A 15,789-nucleotide genomic window follows, 5' to 3' on the forward strand; every position below is an offset into this window, starting at 1 on the left:
CAAAAACATAGCTAGGCATTGTGGCGGGCATCTGCAGTCCCAGCTACTTGGGAGGCTGAGGCAAGAGAATCACCTAAGCCCAAGAGTGACGCTACGGCACTCTACCAAGGGCAACATAGTGAGACTCAGTCTCAAAAAAATAAATAAAATAAAAATAAACAGTGTCCAGTAACATGCTAAGATATAACCTTAGTAAATGTTTTCCTTTTCCTTTGCCAAAGAACTTGAAAAATGAGAAAACCTGTCACACCGTTTTCTCCTCCCACCTGTAGCCCTGCTTCAAATAGAAAATGTCCTACAGCATGCAAGGGCCGTCAGAGGCATCTTCATCGCCCATCCTGTCTCGCCTTGGGTTTCCACGTGCTACTAACCAATGTATTATTGGTTTATTTGATTTATTGAAAGAATTGTGGTTTGAAAAAATTCTTTTAAAAATGCTATGATGGAGGCAATTGGGAACATTGCCTTGTTTTTGTTTTGGGTGGGGTGTTGGTTTTCTAATTTTTTATTTTTGAGACAGTCTCACTTTATTGCCTTCAGTAGAGTGCTGTAGCGTCACAGTTCACAGCAACCTCAAACTCTTGGGCTCAAACCATCCTCTTGCCTCAGCCTTCCCAGTAGCTGGGCCTAGAGGTCCTTGCCACAACACCTGGCTATTTTTAGAGACTATGTCTTGCTCTTGCTCAGGCTAATCTCAAACTCCGGAGTTCAGGCAATTGACTCACCTCAGCCTTCCATAGTGCTGGGATTATAAGTGTGAGCCACCACGCCGGGCCTTCCTTGCTTTGTTAATAATGTCTCTTTGTCCACATTGAGTTGTACAAATGGCCACTCCAAAAGCTTCAGCTTAAGTCTCATTCATTTTCATTACCAATTTACTGAGCTAGAGTTCTTCCAAAACTCTGTTTTTTAAGCTTATTTCAGGATCAGTTGGAAACAACAGTGCACATCCCAGGAACTTCTGGTGCTGGAGGAGGAGAGACCTGTGAACAGGACCTCTGTGCACACTTAGCTGGGATGAGTCCTCATCAGGGAGGAGCCAGTACCCGGGAGGCGGGTGGACGGTGGACGTGCTGGTTTAGCCTGCATTCTGTCCTTGTTGAGCCTTGGACCCACAGTTCATGTCCGGGGGAGCTTCCCCCTCTGATGATCTGTGTGATGCCTGGAGGCCTCCTCTGGCTTCAGAGGTCTCCTCTCTCTGGCTGTGTTGTAATTTTTTGGTGTTGGATTTTCATGACCAGTGTGACCTCCTGACCTTCCTAGCAACTTATCTCTCCCCTGCAATGCATGGTGCTTGATGCTGAAGATTATTTTGTCTCAAGCCAGTCATCAGTATTACCAAGCGTCTCTTTTTAAAAAATTCTATCCCAGCTTCAATTGCCCTATCCACCTGTGTCCTTCCTTCTCTGGGCCATGGTGAGGTTGAACAGACACGGTTGGGTGTAGCACTGCAGGTTAGTAGCATTATTTCCTATTCCTGAGACATTCGGCCTCAAATTAGTTTAAAAAATAAAACCTGTCCCCCTGGGAACACTGGTGAGGGACTCTAGGTAGGGCAGGAGACAGGTGCAGCCCCCTGCATCCCACTGGTGTCACATGTGCTTTGCCAGATCAATAACAGTGAGAACCCACAGTCAGTGTAAGGAAGAGCTGGCCAGACATTCGGATGACACCAAAGCACACTAAAGAGGATGGGCTGTCTACATCTTCCCCACTTTGCTGCCAGACTCCTCCAGAAGAGGAAGCATCCCTGTACTTGGCCTATGGAGCCCATTGTGACGGGCCCCTGTCTGCCCTGCCAGCTGCTGCCCGAGAAGCCTGGCCTCAGAGCCTCACTCCACCAGGACACTCAGCTTCCCTGCTGAGACCCTTTTCAAGATTCAGTTCACACAGTGTTACTGTCACTGCTATGAAGCTGTTCTGCGCTTACAGACGGAGGACGGCACCCCCTGAGGTATCCTCATCTCTCCGGGTGCCCAAAGCACCAGGGGGTGGACTGCATTTGTTATGGGTATCCTGCCTCTGCGGAGGCACTCACTGTGAGCACAGTGTTTACCTTAGCCAGCTGCCATAATTCACTAGGTTATGACGACATGACTACCTAATGCTGAGTAAATGCAGAGAAGTTTTGGAGCACAGAATGCAGATGCCAGTCTGTTCTAGGGAGCAGCTGGCAGAGCGGCCACCACCTCCCACCAGCTGACAGGCTACAGGGTTTGTCAGGGTTGAAAAGGGTTTTCTTTGAGTAAATGTGCCTGTGAAAACTACAGCTGAAAAGAAGAAATAACATGCAGGAGATTGTAAGGGTAGAACAGGACCTCGAAAATATCCACATTCAGGAAAATGCAGTAAACTGCACCTGTGACTCAGGATAAAAGTCCCAAGTGAACAACAGACCAAAGTGAAACACAGCTGGATTAAAGGTAACGTGCCCAGCAGGGAGGGCAGGGTTGGTGCCGGAGAAACAGGTGACCACGTGGAGACAGATGGAGAAACACTCCCAGCGTGCAGGAGACACAAAAGCCGTCAGAGGGATGATAACGGAAAGAACAGAGAGGTCTTGGGCTTGCAACTTGAATAACAAGGACTGGATTTACCCTCCTTTATGAAATAAGCAAAAACCTGAAAATACATGTGGAAAAACAACTTCCAGACTTTGGACAGCAGGCAGTTCCGGACAGTGATCGCTGAGACCTGGTAGGTCTCAACACAGTGAAGTCAGCTCTGGGTGGCACCTACAGGCTCCCTGACTTGAGGTGGAATCAAGTCGAGAGAGGCACAGAACTCCCGGGGCAGAGCACCCAGAAGAGGCTGCAAGGGGCACAGGCCCAACTCCCGCAGGGAAGTCCTCTCCAGCCTGCAGCCAGATACTGACACACTGCTGTGAGAACACCTGCTGGGGAGGAGAACCACCTAAATGGAGCAGAGACAATGACACTTAAGAGCTCACAAAGGGACAGGAAAAGTCTTGTTCCCACAGGCCAGAGTAGAGGACTCAGAAGGGTGCTGGCTAAGTCATGGGAAAGTAACCTTTAAAGGCTGTGCTAGTTCCATCCAAAAATCCTAAAACCAAGCCTGGGCAGGATCAAACTGTTTCAAAAGTAAGTGTCCCAGAACAAAGCCCAAAATATTTTTAGGACTAAAACAAATCTAAAATAGCCAGGCATCGTGGTGAGCACCTGTAGTCCCAGCTACCTGGGAGGCTGAGGCAAAAGAATCGCTTGAGCCCAGGAGTTTGAGGCTGCTGTGAGCTGCGATGTCACAGCACTCTACCCAGGGCGACAGCTTGAGACTCTGTCTCAAAAAAAAAATTCAGTCTCCTAACATAATAGACAAAATGTCCAGTATACAAATGAAAATCATGCATCATACCAAGAACCAAGAACATTGCAATCTAAGTGAGAAAGGGCAATTGACCGACATCAATGATGAGATAAGTCATGTGGAATTATTTTACAAGGATTTTACAGCACTCGTGATAAATAAGTGTCAGAAACTCATTTTAAATTTGGTGGAAAAAAAATCAAATCGCCACAAAAAATACAGACTTTATAGAAAACCAACTGGTAGCCAGGTGCCTGTAGTCCCAGCTACTCGGGAGGCTGAGGCAAGAGAATCGCCTAAGCCCAGGAGTTGGAGGTTGCTATGAGCAGTGTGACTCCACAGCACTCTACCCAGGGTGATAAAGTGAGACTCTGTCTCTACAAAAAATAAATTAAAAAAAAGAAAAAGAAAGAAAGAAAACCAATTGGAAATTACAGAACTAAAATGTGCAATGATAGCAACTTAAAAAACCTCCCGGAGCGGTCCCTGTGGCTCAAAGGAGTAGGGCGCCCGGAGGTGGCAGGTTCAAACCCAGCCCTGGCCAAAAACTGCAAAAAAAAAAAAAAAAAACCTCTTGGATAGGCTCAATAGTAAAAAGGCAGAATCCATAAATTTGAGGAGCGACCAATAGAATTTATTTACTCTGAACAGCAGAGAAACAGAAAGAAGGAACAAGGCCTCAATGGGACAGTAACAAAAGATCCAACATTTCTCACTATTTGAGTTCCAAGAGAAGAGAGATGAACTAAAAGACTATTGAAACAATATGGCTGGCTGGCACAGTGGCTCACACCTGTGATCACAGTACTCTGGGAGACCGTGGCAGGTTGATTGCCTGAGCTCAGGAGTTCAAGACCAGCCTGGGCAAGAGCCAGACCCTGTCTCTACTAAAAAATAGCTGGGCATTGTGGCAGGCGCCTGTAGTCCCTGCTACTTGGGAGACTGAGACAAGATAATTGCTTGAGCCTAGGAGTTTGAGGTTGCTGTGAGCTGTGACAGCACTCTACCAAGGGTTACGAAGTGAGACTCTGTCTCAAAAAAAAAAAAAAAAACTCAGTAAGAACAGAGGTTTATGTCTTTTTTTTTTTTTTTTTTTTTTTTGCAGTTTTTAGCTGGGGCTGGGTTTGAACCTGCTATGTCCAGCATATGGGGCCGTGCCCTACTCCTTTGAGCCACAGGCACTGCCCTATGGCATTTTTAATTTAGACTAGGCCCATTCCCCACTCTCTACCTCCACAGTATCCTTAAATACATTCTCAGTGAAAATTCGCAGCCTGGTAACCATCAGAGGGAGCTCATTCCCAGAGAGATGCGTCATTATTTTTCTTAAATTAAATCATAACTGTGTACATTTATGGGGTACAGTGTGTTCCAATGTACACTATACTATTATGAAACCAATATATAATCACCTACACATTCATAAGAGAGATGCATCATTATTTAACAAATCTGGTAGTTCCCTGGAAGACCCCACTTGCAGGGCTGTGTTGATCTTAGACCTCACTGATGATAAAAGTACATTTCCCAGGTAGAACTATTTTAGGTCAATATACAAAAATCAGGTGTGTTACATACATTAGCAATGAAAAATCTAAAAATGAAATTAAGAAAAAAATCCTATTTGCAACAACACAAAATAAGAAAATATTAGTGATGAATTTAACACCCACAGCGGTACATTGTTACAATTGATGAACTACAATGACACATCATAATCACCCCTAGCCCACAGCTGACATTAAGGTTCACTCTTATTGTTGTAGTTTCTGTAAGTTTTAACAAAAAAACAACCCGGATCTCCCGTTATCATACAAAATAGTTTCCCTGTGCTAAGAATTCTCTATGCTCTGCCTCTTCAGCCCTCCCTCCCCTAGCCCCTGAAAACTCAATTGTTTTTAAACTTCAATTATTACAATTTTAAAGTCTAATGTCTCTTTTTTCATTGTTTTTGTTCTTGTTTCACAACTGCCCACTTTTTTGATAAAATATCCATTTATCTTCCTGTAGATCTTTCTCTATTGGAGATTTGCTCTGATAGCTCTATTACCTTTCCCCCTTAGGTGGAGTTCTATTTGTTGCCTGTGTTATCACCCTGGACATAGCATTCCTTAAACGTCTGGTCATTATCGGGCACTTGTCTGTTGTAGCACAGACATCCTGTTAAGTTATTTGTTATGGGCTGACCAGCCAGCTGTACATCTTGTCTGCGTGCTGCACCATACACTGTCTTCAGTGTGGGGGTGCCCTCTTATTCCTGGGTATCAACAGCCATGCTGGACATTATCTTGTCTGCGTGTTGCACCATACGCTGTCTTCAGTGTGGGGGTGCCCTCTTATTCCTGGGTACCAACAGCCATGCTGGACATTATCTTGTCTCTCTGTCTCCACCACTGCACTTGCTCTATCTGCAAACACAAACCTTCTTGTGGCTGCCCAATTGGCCCAAAGAATGCTCGAGATGAATCACCTTGCCATTTGTCCTTGGGCTCCCTCCAACGCCCATCTTTACAGCCTTGCAAATACAGAGGATACCAAAAAATGCATACACATTTTAAGAAAGGAAAAAAATGTATTAAATTTGTAATACTCAAATCATGTTTATCTTCTGCAACTATAAGAGGAGACTCCCCCTCACACATGACTTGTATTCATATTTTGTTACTGGTATATATTGAGTATTGCAATTTTAACACAGTTGTTTCCTTTCTTAAAATGTGTATAAATTTTGGGGCACCCTCTGTAGATTTCAAGAATGAAATCTCTCCTCACCTGTCAACTTCCCTACCCACCTTTGCTCCTAACCCCATTCTCTCTCATCTCCTCCAGCACTTGGTTTTTCTATTTCAGTTTCCTTCTGTTAACGTGCCCTTAATCTTATATGCCTTTTAGCACCTCTTTCCTAGCTTTTTTACAATAGTTGACTCATTCTCCATTCTTTCACATCCCATTTATTCTTCAGCTCTTTGCACTTTGACCCTGTCCTCACCTGGTTCCTGACGTTTCGCTTGCTTATCACAGCAGACCCTTGCAGACTCCCTCTCCACCGCACTTTATCTGTATGCTTGGCTTCTTTGACTTTTCTTCTGAGCCCTTTTCTTCTCTTTCCATTGTGCTTAGGTGCCTGTGTATCCTTAAACCTTGCTGTGCCCTGTTACTGGCTGCATTTGGTAAGAAATGAGGTCGGTTTGCAGGCAAGAATGAAGGGAAATGAGTCCAGAATGTTCCGGTTGGTTGTGCTGGAAATGCCAAGTTCTTCTGGACCCCAATAGGAAGGAGATGAAACGGAGAAAGTCTATGAAAAGACAATTAAAATCCAATCTCTTGGCAAAGCAGGCCTGGGTTCATATTCTGCCACTACCTGTGTGAACTTGAGCAAGATACTTTAACTTTTATTTTTCATTTTCCTTATATATAAAATGAGGAACTACAGTACCTACCAAATAGGGTAATTATCAAGATTAAATTAGTGAAGATGTGAAAAAAAAAAATGCTTAGAAGAGTGCCCAGAATGTGTTCATAGCTCAAAGTTAAAAACTGTTATTATGCCAGAAAAGCAAGATATGGTGGATGGCTTCATTAGAATTTAAAAATATGGATCTTTGCCCTTTTTCTTTTAAAACATTCTCATAAGTTACTTTCTTTTATGGTTGGTGGTACAACTGAATGGTAGGTAGTTCAACTTGACTGTCTCACAGACATGAGAACTCCACCTGTCATCCTGACCTCGCCTGGCTCCTTCTTATCATCGCAGATAAAGGCACCACCATCTTCCCAGCTACCTAGGTAACCCTTGCCCACAGGCAACCGCCCCCAATTCCTATTTCACATCCTAAACACTCCTGGACTTAATCTTTTCCCGCAGGTCCACGCCCACTGCTTGGTGCCCCTCATCTCTTGCCTTGAGTATTTTAACGGCCTCTTAACTGGACTTCCATCCTCTACCCCAGGTCCCCTCAAACCCACCCTCAGTAGATGATTAACTTCACCCACCCAGCCCTCTGTGCAGGGACCCGGCCGAGCGCGGCTCGGCCCGATCCCGTCTGGGCGCCGCGAGGACAGCGAGGCAGGCCGGGGGAGGAGCCTCCAGGCACGGCCGGCACCGCCACCCAACCCCCCGTCCGCGCCAGCCTCCGCGGGGAGCAGGCGGGCACCAGGAGCTCCCCCAGTTGCCGAGCAGAGGGGGGGCATCGGCGTGGAGGCCCGCGCCTCGGGCTCCGCCCGCCCGTTCGCCCGCTGCCGGGTCGCGGCCGATGTGAACCCTGCCTGGGAGAGCGAAGGCCACAGTCTTGCCCGGAAGTGAAAAGTGCTAGGGCGCGAGGAGCCGGGGCCACAGCGATCCGCTCCCCGGCTCTGCGGGCTCTGCAGTGACGCGCCCTGGCTCCGCCCCCGCTGGTCACCTGACCCGGCTGGCCCTGTCGCCCCGCCCTGTGCACCTACGAGCGCGCGCGGATTGGCTGAGGGTGCGCCGCTCAGCCAATCCGAACGCTCCCCGGCCTCGTGGCCGCGCCTCCCCGTTCCAGCGCCCCGGCTTGGCTGGCACAGCGGGTTCCCGCCGTGCAGTTGTGCGGGGGGCTCTGGCCCGGCCGGGCCTGGATGGAGGCGGCTGCGGCGCCGAGGAGGGATGTGCGGGGACGTGCCGCGTGTCTGCCCGACGGCTGCCGAGAGGAGAGCCCGCCCGAGAGGTGCGCGCCGTTGAGGAGGCTGCCCGCGCCCCCCTCTGAGAAGCTCTGCGGGCGCCGCGGGGCGAGGGGTCTGGGGGTCCCACCCGGAGGGCGGGGGCGGCGGGCCGGTGGCGCTCCCGGAGATGGGGGTCCTGCCAGGGGATGTCCGCGGGGAAGGCCTGCGTCCTGGATTCGAGCTGAGGAGGAGGGATGCGAGGCGGGAGAGCCGACATGTAGTTGAAACCTGAGTGACATCCAGCGCTCAGGTTTACGAGGCCTGGGAAAGAAGAGCATGGCAGAGTTAGCAGAAAAACCTACAGAAAGAGGCTTTAGGTTTGAGGTTTTCTGGGGTTCCCTTGGCCAAGGACTCCATTCCGTCAGCGGGGGCTTGAGGGTTTTGTCTTAGTTCACCGGAGGAAGAGGCTCCAGGGCAGCAGGTGGCCCTGTGCCCAGTACGGCTGGAGTGCTGTGGTGGAATTCTGGAAGTAGGGGCAGGTGGCTGTGGGACCGGGGAGGAAGCAGGGAAACCATCTGGGAATCTTTCGTAGTAATCTAGGAGAAGAGTGGTGTGGGGGGGACCCAAAGAGGGATGTGTGGTGGAGATTGGCTGGGGTGTAGGGGGAGGAAGGATTAAGAGGGAGGCCTCTCAGCCTGCTGGTCTGAGCACTGCAGATAAGGAGGACAGGGAGCACTTGGTCTCCACACGGCCTCTCATGCTTGCGCGGGGCAGGACGGGTGTGTGTGCATTTTCTTGTTCGTTTGCTTTCTATCTCCAACTCAGGAGTGTGTTAAATGCTTTTTTTTTTTTTTTGCAGTCTTTGGCTGGGGCTGGATTTGAACCTGCCACTTCTCCGGCATATGGGGGCTGCGGTGCCCTACTCCTTTGAGCCACAGGCACCGCCCCCCCTTTTTTTTATTTAATAGTCTTGTTCACTACTTAGGCCTAGAGTATGAGGGGGTGTGTGTGTCTTTAAAGTTGGGGACCATGCGGGAATCACCTGTCTCTGTCATTAGAGTTCTTCTTTGGTTGGAACAGTGAGACAAGCCTGGAAAGTGTCCCCTGGGGAAACAGTGGAGAGGAAGTTCCCATGTCTTTTTGGTTGGGGGTTATGAAACTGATAAAGTTTAGCTTCCTTGTCCAATATTGGTAGCACTGTCTGGAAGTGGCAAATAATAGAAGATTATTTTATAAAGTACTGACAAAGTATTGATCTGATATTCAAGCCGTAGATTGGTTCAGACAGACAATAGATTGAAAAGCTGCAGTCAACTCAGTAAACACTAGTGGCTTGAGGTACTGTGGGGTACTTGTAGGAAAGAACAGATATACAGGGCATGTGCAGAGTCACAGTGCGGCTGCGACATTCCTGGGTGATTGATACTAATACCAGAGTGGTCGAGGATGACGAGTTAAACCCCCAGAGCCTTGTACCTGTTGGGTGATTTTGAACAGGAAACTAATGCGCATTCTGTCCCTGCTCTGTGGTTTAACAGCCATGGTTAGTTACTCATATCTGAGTTTTCATGTGGGTTGGTTTAAGCCAATTGTTTATTTAAAATTAGGTTAATTTATCGATAGTATTAGACAGAATTACCTGCTATATGTTGATATATTTCTGAAGGTTTTGGAAGATTTTGGGTATTGATAAAAAGATATTCAGATAAATTTTACTTAATGAGAGATCTTTCAGGGGATTTGAATTTTCTGTGGCATTTACTTTGTCATCTTATGAATCAAATCCCTGCCATGTGGCAGCCATGGTCTCTCACTGATGACAAAGCAGTGAGAAAAATCATGGCTGCAATTTTAAATAGAGTTTGGGAAGCCTCACCAAGAAAGAACAGTTGGAGCAAAAACCTAAAACAGTGGGGGCAGGATGGGGTCATTCTAGGCAAAGAAAACCAAGAGTGCAAAGTCCAGGGCTAGAGCCCCCAGGGTGAAGGTCAGTGTGGTGGGACCCAAGGAGGAGGGAGTGTAGGAGGAAGTGGCATGAAAATCACCAGTCTCACAGGCCATTGCAGAAACAGGTGTAGGGAAATTAAAGAAAACCAGTGGAATTAAAATAGTGGGCAGGAAATTCCCTCAGGAATGTGGGACATTGTCCCATCCCACCCTCCAATTAGGAGAGAGGGTAGCTTGTCTGACCTTCATAGCAGTCAGCAGGGTAATCCAGTCCCTTCAGACCATTAATCCTAGGAAGGGGAAAAAGAAATGTTGAAAATCAGCTCAGCGCCCATAGCTCAGTGAGTAGGGTTCCAGCCACATACCCTGGAGCTGGCAGGTTCCAGCCTGGCCCGGGCCTGCTAAACAACAATGACAACTGCAACCAAAAAATAGCCGGGCATTGTGGCGGGCGCCTGTAGTCCCAGCTACTTGGGAGGCTGAGGCAAGAGAATCACTTGGGCCCAAGAGCTTGAGGTTGCTGTGAGCTGTGATGCCATTGCACTCTACTGAGGGCTACGTAGTGAGACTTTGTCTCAAAAAAAAAAGAAATGTTAAAAATCGGAATCTCATCAATTATAAAAGAAACTGGAAAATTCTAGGTTATCAGGAATTATGCATGTTTTCTATAACCAATGAAGATCTGGAGATTCCTAATGCCCTTTGTGGAATTGGCAGTTTTTATGCAGAGGGTCACTGTGCCCTTCATGTTGTTCACTCCTGTCAATGTGCTAGACATGGTGCAGCTGCCTTTCCCATGTCCCACCTCCTTCTTAAAAGATGTGTCTTTCTTTTCTTTCCTTCAGGAAAGTTTATATGGACTATAATGCAACCACTCCCCTGGAGCCAGAGGTCATCCAGGCCATCGCAGAGGCCATGCGGGAAGCCTGGGGAAATCCCAGCAGTCCTTATCTTGCAGGTGATTCTAGAGGGTGCACACAGGCACACATCCACAGAGACGATGGGGCAGAGGCAGGTGTAGAGAGATGGTATCCCCACGTGTGATGGCTCTGTTTTGAATGGGTTTTCTGTTAACTGCAAATCTTTAGCTGTAAATTTTGGTACTTTTTTCCTGAGAAGACCATATTTGTAAGCTGAGCCTTGTTGATACAGTAATCTTTAACCTTTAATGTTTAATATTTAACATGCTGTCCTGTACCCTTTCCCAGGTGAGAAAGGTGTCTGACTGAGAGTTATTTGCAATAGTAGTACCTGTTAAACCCTGTGCCTTATCTCAGTTGATTTTGATAGAATTTACAAAATATATTTTTAAAACATCAGAATCACATATAATCCTGGCCTTTTAAAAAATGAAAATGACCTTTAATTCATTACTTTAGTTACAGATATTCTTAATTGTTTCTGACTGATTATTATAATGCAGAATATTAAATTGGTGGTTCGGAAAGTAATTTGCCTCAAGTCAGGAGTTAGTGCAGAGCTGTGTTGACTTTAGGACAGGCAGGCTGAAGCTCACCTTTCTGATTAATGTTTCAGGGTAAGTTAAACCGTTTCTGTGGATCGTGATGACCTAAAATAGCTTTGAACAGAGTATTGCCAAGCCCTACGATTTGGTAATACTTAAGTTCAACTTTATAGGGTTTAATGTGTTCCCATATCCATTTCCTTATGAAAGTTTCATAGCAACTTGTTAACTAAGAGGTTTCTCAACGCAGGTACTAGTCATTCATCAGTTTATCTGTTGGTTTATTCAGTACCTGTATTCTGGCTACTTTTCTGGACATTGCTATATACCCGATCTCTCCTCTACTAAAATCGAACTTTCTGATATTTTAAACTTGAAAATATGTAGAATGGTGAATGCCAATACAGAGCATTCTATCAAGAAGGAGTCTGGGAAAGACTGGGAGAAGAATGTCCCTGTCCTGAGTAAAGTGTGGAAGACTCAGCTCAACCCAGAGCTGCTCAGTTGGTCTCACCACCCGTTTATTTTCTTATAATTACTAAGGACTCCAAGAAGCTTCTGTTTCTGCAGGCTATATATGTGGGCAGGAATTAAACTGAGAAACTTAAAAAATAGGTATTTAGTAATTCATTAAAGATAGTAATAAATTCATTACATGTTAACTTTTATGAAAAATGAACTGTCTTTTGCACAGCAGAACAAGTTTAGCGAGACAAGTGGCTTTGAAATCTCTTCAGTGTCTGCTGAGTGGCAGACAGCTGGCTTATCCTGTGTGACACCAGGGTCTAACTTACGTAGCTCAGAAAGGTATCCCCAGAGATGGGTGAGGAAGGCAGATGATGAAAATACTTTAGACTTTGTGAATCCCTGAGGGGGCCTTGGGCGCTCTAGGCTTTCCTGAACCACATGTGAGAGCAGCTGTTCTACCCAGCCTTTACCCAGGCACCTGCTGCATGGCCTCCTCTGGTCTGGGGGGAGATAGTGCAGTGCACGAAATGACTTTCTGAGGCATTAGTCTGTCCCCTCCGTGGAGAATGGACCATGTTTGGGGTCACTGGACTCAGGGCCTGCTAGGAGAATCCTGTGGCAGTGGCCTTACCTGGTGTGGCTGGGGTGGTGGAGAGAGGAGTCGAGGTGTGAGTATGTGTGGATGGAGAGTCTGCAGGGTTTGCCGGTTGGTGGGGCCTGAGGAAGGGAAGTGTGGCACTTTGGCTGAGCCCTCGGGCTGAGATTGGAAAGGCCAAGAGAAGAGGAGGGGGGAGATCAGGCACTTATCCTCCATCCTCGAGCATCTGGGTGGAGAGAGTGAGGTGCAGAGCAAAGTCCAGGCTGGAAACTGGGGATCAAAGTCTTGAGTTGCTGTGGGGAGGTCTGAGGAGCCAGGTGGGGCACATGGCCACCTGCAGTCTGGAATCAGAGCTGGGCCCAGCAAGGAGACTGAGGAGCCTTGGCCTTGACAGGGAAGGAGTTGGAGGGGAAAGCTACAGGGGCGGCAGAGGTGAGGACCAAGGCACACCTGGGTCAGGCTGAGGTACGGGGCCCTGGAGCCTGAGCGCCTGCCCTCAGTGGTTCAGACAGAGGACAGAGTGGAGACAGCAAAGGGAAAGAAAAGAGGGCCAGGCTTGGGGGGAGGTAGGGGTCAGGGTCTCAGAGTGAGGGGCGGCCCAGGGGTGGCCTGCGCCCCCCCCTTTGCTTGTTTACTTTGAGTTCACTTCACCCCCCTCCCCCATGCTTGTTTACTCTGAGTTTACTTCACTGCCCCCCGGCATGTTTACTTTAAGTTTACTACACCACCCCCTCTGCTTATTTACTTTGAGTTTACTTTGAGTTCACTACACACACACACACACACACACACACACACACACACACACACCCGCCTTGTTTACTCTTGAGTTCACTTCACCTCCCCTCTGATGCTTTGTTTCAATCACTGGATTATTTTCTGCCTCTGTGGTTTTGTAACTTTGCTGTTTACATTTGTTACCCTAACAATGGTGCATTTTCCCCACTTCAAACACACAGGAAAGTGGAAAGAGTAACAGAGGGGACACTCGTGAATCTTCTGCCCAGATCCAACAGTTTCTCCATGTTTGCTTCATCTCTTTCTTTCTAAAATTATGTGAGTTTTCTTGAGTCATTGGAGTCACAGCCAGCGAGACGGGTCACTACCGGAGTAAAGCATGTGTGTCTCTAAAGCGTGTCTTCAGGCTTGGCACCTGTAGCTCAAGCGGCTGGGGTGCCAGCCACATACGCCAGAGCTGGCAGGCCTGCCAACCAATGACAACTGCAACCAAAACATGGCCAGGCGTTGTGGCGGGCATCTGTGGTCCCAGTTGCTCGGCAAGAGAATCGCTTGGGCCCAGGAGTTAGAGGTTGCTGTGAGCTGTGATATCACAGCACTCTACACAGGGCAAAAAACAAAAAAAAGCATGTCTTCAACATGTGTATCTGTCACTCTCAGCAGTTTCCTGGTTCCCTGCATACCCCTCCCGGCAGCCACCAAGGCACTCTCTGTCCCTGTGTCAGTGTGCGCTTTCTGCAGTTCTGTGGCAATGGAGGCAGGCTCTTCGGGTCTAGTTTCTTTCAGTGCAGTTGCGTTGAGGCTCCTCCCTGTGGCTGGGGTGTGAGTGGTGCGTCCCTCTTTCTTTCTGAGTGGCATTCTGTTGGAGGGAGGAACCACATTCTGTTTACGCATTCATCTGGTGGTGGGTGCTTGAGCTGTCTCCAGTTTGGGGCTGCTGTGAGTAACCCTGCAGCAAACATTTGTGTCGAGCCTGTGGACAGTCACATGCTTTCTTTTCTTTTGAGTGAGCCGTATTTACTGTAAGTACCTAGGATGTACACGTGACTTTAAAGAGTAGGTGGTGGCAGCAGGTGGGCACACTGCCCCTTCTGCTCCCTCCCAAACCCTGGAAGATGAAGTCTTTTGAGTTGGCTGCTGATTGGTAGGTAGTGGTAGTGAGTTTGCCCTGTGTGTCCTTTTCATAGACGGGTCTCCAGACTTGTTGGTAAGTGGAATACAGAAAGTATTTGCAAAGCAATATGTAAATTATGAAACCCATTTTTGGAAAGAAAAAACCTGTGAAATGCTTGTATGAGTACATCAGAGGTTAGGAAGTCAGGTGGCTGTGTCTCCCTGGGGAGGGGAGGGAAGGGAAGCAGGAACAAGGGAGCCGCTGCTTTGGAATGGCCCAGTGGCTTCTCAGAGGGGAGGCCTTGAACAGAATCCTGAAGGAAGAAGGGGAATGTGTCTGGAGGACAGGATGTGAGCAGAATCCCAAGAGGAGCTCGAGCATGTCCCAGGTGTCCTGGCCAAGTTTATTGGCAGTTTATTACAGGCCTTTTAATGTAGTGTCAGTTCAGATGACTAAGTTTTCCTAAACACCATAGACTTTTATTACTTAAAATTAAAACCTATACAGCAGTTTTACAGAGCATAAGAATTATTTACATATTTATTTTAATCATCTTTTTATATTTCTATTTTTATGATGTTTTATAACATATGTATATATTTTAGTAATACCTGCTTAATTTTTTTTGTTTTGTTTTTTACAAATAAGACTGAATAATTAGGCAGGAGTGGTGGGCTCCCAGCACTCTGGCAGGCCCCAGGGAGGTGGATTGCCTGAGCTCATGGGTTTGAGACCAGCCTGAGCCAGAATGAGTCACCATCTCTAAAAATAGCCAGGCGCTGTGGCAGGTGCCTGTAGTCCCACCTGCATGGGAGGCTGAGGCAAGAGGATGGCTTGAGCCCAAGAGTTTGAGGTTGCTGTGGGCTGTGGCACCATGGCACTTTACCCAGGGTGACATAGTAAGACTCTGTCTCAAAAAAAAAAAAAAAAAGACTGAATAATCAAAAAAGTTTGGAGACTACTGTTCTATACACTAAGAATGGTCACCAAAGCATTCAGAATTCCCTGTCAGGGTCTGGCCCCAGGAGCAGGGTCCTCTAAGACCCGTGGAAACTGGAGGCTGACTGAAGAAATCCAGAGTTAGAAACGACGGTAAAGACAGAGACAAGAGACGTGGTGTAGAATGAAGGGCGGGAGCTCGGGGGTCCACTGCCCGTTAGGGGGATCCCAGCAATGGCCCCGAGTGTTTGCTCCACTCTGCTTTATTGAAGTCTGTTTGCCCAGAGGGAAAGATGAGGGAGGGAACCAAGATGCCAGCAGTGTCTCTGACTGAGCAGACCAGCTCCTGTTGTTACTATTACTAACCTGAAGGGCAGCCTTGAGAAATCTGAAATCTGAGCCTTGTATTGGGAGAGCCTCCCGCTTGAGATCGCACACACACAGATTTCTAGGGAGGTGTTAAACTCCACTAGTTCCCTGTGGAGTAAAATACCACCTGCGTTAATCTCCTCTGAGGAATCAGTGGGAGGGAGGAATCTTCTTCCTGACACCACCACAGAGGATCTTCCTCTGTGA

At 47.5% G+C, this 15,789-nt stretch overlaps 1 protein-coding gene and 1 long non-coding RNA gene across 7 annotated transcripts in view; one reads left to right on the forward strand and one right to left on the reverse strand.

The window, feature by feature from the left end:
- Positions 1–2,631: 2,631 nt before the first annotated feature.
- Positions 2,632–7,750, reverse strand: LOC128590065 (uncharacterized). The gene is made up of 3 exons (XR_008381204.1): positions 7,318–7,750; positions 6,314–6,582; positions 2,632–2,896 (listed from the first exon to the last, which is right to left on the reverse strand). It is a non-coding gene; the product is annotated as an uncharacterized LOC128590065 (long non-coding RNA).
- Positions 7,751–7,853: 103 nt separating this feature from the next.
- The window catches only part of SCLY (selenocysteine lyase), a 45,643-nt gene continuing 37,707 nt past the window's right edge, over positions 7,854–15,789 (forward strand). For 3 of the 6 annotated variants that reach the window (XM_053597150.1, XM_053597151.1, XM_053597154.1), the window contains exons 1-2: positions 7,854–8,009; positions 10,737–10,849. In XM_053597150.1, coding sequence (XP_053453125.1) covers positions 7,921–8,009; positions 10,737–10,849 — 202 coding nt within the window. In that variant the 5' untranslated portion in view covers positions 7,854–7,920. Of the gene's footprint in view, positions 8,045–10,736; positions 10,850–15,789 lie in introns of those variants that run through there. The other 3 variants (XM_053597155.1, XM_053597152.1, XM_053597153.1) reach the window with 3 other exon arrangements.

This window comes from Nycticebus coucang, chromosome 7, assembly GCF_027406575.1.
Source record: "Nycticebus coucang isolate mNycCou1 chromosome 7, mNycCou1.pri, whole genome shotgun sequence".
NCBI lineage: Eukaryota > Metazoa > Chordata > Mammalia > Primates > Lorisidae > Nycticebus > Nycticebus coucang.